This window comes from Corvus brachyrhynchos, unplaced genomic scaffold (genome assembly GCF_000691975.1).
Source record: "Corvus brachyrhynchos isolate BGI_N302 unplaced genomic scaffold, ASM69197v1 scaffold103, whole genome shotgun sequence".
Classification (NCBI taxonomy): Eukaryota; Metazoa; Chordata; class Aves; order Passeriformes; family Corvidae; genus Corvus; species Corvus brachyrhynchos.
The window spans coordinates 5,844,662-5,848,914 of record NW_008237436.1 but is presented as its reverse complement, the minus strand read 5'-3'; the positions used below and the strand labels follow the sequence as shown (position 1 = coordinate 5,848,914).

At 40.6% G+C, this 4,253-nt stretch overlaps 1 protein-coding gene across 1 annotated transcript in view; it reads left to right on the top strand.

The window, feature by feature from the left end:
• Positions 1-1,350: 1,350 nt before the first annotated feature.
• Positions 1,351-4,253, top strand: part of POLR1D (RNA polymerase I subunit D) — a 9,586-nt gene continuing 6,683 nt past the window's right edge. Inside the window, exon 1 of the mRNA XM_008631461.2 lies at positions 1,351-1,450. Within this exon, the coding sequence (XP_008629683.1) occupies positions 1,434-1,450 (17 nt within the window). The 5' untranslated portion in view covers positions 1,351-1,433. The remainder of the gene's footprint in view (positions 1,451-4,253) is intronic.

Genomic DNA, 4,253 nt, shown 5'->3' with positions numbered 1-4,253 from the left:
TATTCCCTTTGCTCATGCTGCTGCCCTTAGAATTGAAGCTGGCAGCCATGGAACTGTTTGTATTGTAACCAAGCTGTAAAAATGAAGAGAGTGAGGAATGTGGAGTCCTGCGAGGCCTCTAAAAGCAAATTTTAAAAACTTGTTTGCGTAGCTTTTGGCTTACTTGTGTAGAGGATATAAGTTCAGTGAGTGGAAACATACGATTTCAAAGAGGATCTGAGCATTGCATTTCATTTGTCCATGCAAGCTGAAAGGGCTTTGTAAAGGCGCAGTGAAAAAGGGTGATGTTGAAAGAACAATATTAGGAAACAATGTTGATAATGAAGGTGTGGACCTAGAAGGCTACTAAGATGGATGCCAGGTCAGTCTGAGCTTTGATATAACAAAAAAAGTCTCAAATACTTAAAGGTGTGTAATTCCTACCTAAGTTAATAGAATTGGTGTCACCATATTAATTTATTATGATCTTTTCCCTAAGACTGAATCATAGCTGTTTTAAATACCTATGTGTGTGTTTTATTAGTGCTTTGTAGCTCAGATTCTTTGGTTTATTATTTCAATTATAAATTGTGACAGATTTTATAGTACCATAATAATGACAGACTTTTCTCAGAAAGAGAATCACCAAGTTTGGTAACTGGTTATTAAAAGTCAGACACTTTCTTCTCCTTTTTCCTCACCTTTGTCTGACATTGCTATTTGAAGGCTCAGGACAAGCTTCTATAAATGCCATGTGTTCCTGTTGTTATCACTATAACCTAGCTCAGGATGCTCAGATAGCAAGTTCTGGGTCTGGAGAAAAAAAATAAATTTTGCTGTAATTTCATGAAGATCTGTGAATGCAACATCTGTCACATTCCAGTGGTACAGCCTGTGTTTTTCACCTTTTTTTTTGGTGTTCTTGCAAGTAGCCATCCCACACACATTTCTTCTCTTAGTGGGAAGGCAGTAGTAGCTGGTGAGGTTGCTGATGCTGTGCTTGGCATCTTGGAGCAGGTATCGCCCAGAGATGATAGCTTACCTGGGAGATACTCTGTTTGCATGAGTGCCTGTGGTATGACGGGACATGCAACTTGTCCTCACAGTCAGAAGTGTGCTTAAAAAGGATTTGAAGTGTGCCAAGTCCTGTTCTTCATTCAGTATTACAGTTTTTGTATTTGCAACAACTTTTGTTAGTTTCAGTACTTCAGAATGTGTCTCTTAATCTTGGTGCATAGGAATCTGAATTATCTTAAAGTCAAGGTGATTTTGGTAGCTTCTTTATTGCTTAATTCACTACAGTGAATAAAGCTATCTGCTTTATTTGCCTAAGTGCATAAAGTGGCATCTTCCTGTGTTCCACAAGTGGTGACCTTTTTCTTTTTCTCTTTCTTAGGAAGGCTGTGGAAGAGTTACTTAAAGAGGCAAAACGTGGGAGAACTAGAGCTGAAACAATGGGAGCTATGGGTTGGTAAGTTGTGCCGAAAGGAAATGAATGCTACAGCTGATGCCAAAATAAATCTTATATTTATTGTGTGAGAGAAGTCTCTACCTTTTTATGTGTTTCATGTTTAAATAATTCATCTTCATCCACATGTTAATTTGGGCAAAAATTCCAGTCTAAATAAGAAAGAAGTGCAGGTAAATTCTGTCTGCGTGAAATTGCTTGTCTGAATGTGTTGGAGACAAAGCAATTGGAAAATTGGGAATATGTTCTTATAATAGATGGAATTGCAAAGTTTGGGTTGGAACCTCATGAGTCTTTAAAATGCCAGTTGTCTTCATTGTGCATGTACTTACATACTAGCTACATGTTCCTGGGTTGGACTCTGTTTTAAGTGAAAAGAATTCATAACCTGACAAGGAAACCTAAAGCTTTGTACTAATAAAATAACAAACTATCCTTTAGTAGACAATTCATCTGTAAATTGTAGCCAAAAATGAACTCATTGAACTCAAATGTATAATCCAGTTTTGGGAGAGGGTTACTTTTTAATACTAAAAAAACCCTAAAACCCAGGGGCTGATTTGTATAGTAACTGGGAAAAGAATCACAGTATTTAAATCTTAAATACAGCGTTGATTCTTCAATGCAGTATTCCAGATTTTACAGCTAGATTGTCATGGAATGTAATGCATGTAATTGTAATTAGAGAAGTAATAACATGCTGAGGAGAGTCATTCATCATGACATAGTGTATATGACTTTGATAAGAAGCTGTTGGATCTAGGGATGTTCACGCAAGTAGTGCACCAGTTGACTGCACTAAACGCACTTGTAGATAAGGTTTGGCTTCCTCCATCAGCAGTAGCAAGAGATAAGCTTGCACTGTTCATGAAGTTCTCAGCTCAGTTATCTGTTTGTTTTAGTAGCTCTGAAGAGATTAAAATAGTGCCTTGCTGATAAAAAAGTTACTCCTTTATGTTTCCAAACAGGTTGGGGTTTTCTGTATGTTTTACTCAGTATTTCTTCTAGGGATGCAGTTTGTACCCTTTCTGTTAAAGTAGCTTAATTGGTTTAATCCCCCAGATTGGCTATAGCTGTACTGATCCACTGTGCTTTGACCCTGTCAGCCTAACCATGTGGCCAATGCACATAGTTAGCACCATGAAGTGTTGCATGCATCCAGATACTGAGAATTTCCAAGCTGATTCCAAGCTGATTTCTTCAGAGAGATAATCAGGTGTCCCTGTACAATTTTGCTGCCACTTGTTCAGTCTGGAATACCTGCCAGGAGAGTGTATGGGCGTCTGCTCCTGAGTGTGGCTCCTTCTTATTCCTTGTTTGTAAAAGGGTAGTGGTCCTGTTCAGCTGGCTGTGATGATCAGCTCGGGATGCAGTTTGCTAAAGCCTGATGCCCGAGACCTGCCAGGAGATGGGATAGCCAAGGGTGGCCTGTTCTTCAGTGCAGTTGCAGATTAATGGTGTCTGGCTAGGCCAGGGTTCTGTTAAAGCTGTAGGAGGAAAGGATTGTCAAGAAGGCTTTAGGCAGAGGGACACAGGGATGTAGGGATTGGCATGGTGATATCCTGAACTGAGGCTGTTGAAGTACTTTCTGAAGACTGCAGTGGTACCTGAGAACACCTATACTAGGTCAAAGTGTAGTGCCCTGTCTCCATCAGTGGCCCATGCCCGGTGCCTAAGAAGTGCTTTGCTGAATATCTTTGTTTCTGAATACGCTCTGTCGTACCTTCTTCAAGGTACTTCTTCTGCAGCTCAGGATATCGTGCTCTCAGGGATGATTTCTTTGTATGTAATGCATCTCCAGGGACTTTTATGTCACTGAATTTATCCCTAGACTGGTAGTAGTCCCATTTGTCACAAAGCTGCTGCTGTAGGGTTTGGAATAGGCTAGTGTACGGCTGGTGTGTGTGGCTGTAAGGAAAGTATAAAGCCCCCCAAAGGCAAACTCCCAGTAAGTCTTTGCTGTTCAGTTCTGCAGGCACAACGGACTGAACAGCAGCTGCAAGCTGCCACTACTCTCACCTCTTTAATATTTTTATGCCCTGTTACACTGTTCTGGTGCTTCTGAACTGGCCCAACAGCTGGGTATTGCATATAGATGTGGGGGATAAAATGAAAGAAAAAGTTAAGAAAACTTAACTGTGCTCAGTTGAGTATCATACTCCAGCAAAATGCTATCAAGTGTAACTGATCCTGGAAAAAAGTAAATCCTGAAGGCCTTCAGAAATTATATCCAGGACTGATATGTTACCTTGCAAGGTGTAAACTACTGAGAAGAAGGTAACTGCTGCTCAGAGCTCTGTGGATAGCAAATGAAATGAGCAGAAAAGTTAGTTCATGAAAATGTGTATTAGTAGACCAGATCCACGAAATCGTAACTGGTAGAAGCAAAGACAAGGTCATCATCAACTTGTCTAAAAGCACAGTGTTAACAGGTAAAACGCAAAACCTTCCTTCCTTGCCAAACTCAAAATACTTACAGGTGTGTTTCATGAGGACTTCTGGGATTCCTCAGCCCTTTGTCAGAGGAGTCCTGGAGAAGAGATGCACAAACCCTGGAGACATCTAGTGTAAGGCCATCAGTCCTGCATTGGCACTGGAAAGTTGAAGCAGCTCGGCCTATGAAGAAAAGATTTGTTCTGCCATCTGTCTTTGGGTAAGGAGAAGCAGAGGCTACTACTGCTCATACTTCACTGATTCCAGTTTATGTTGCTTTCCAGCAGCTGTTGAATACTGGGAAATACATTTCTGGAGTCAGTGGCATTTGACAGAAGTTGGTCAAAGGGAGGTGTATGGAGAAGTGGCATTC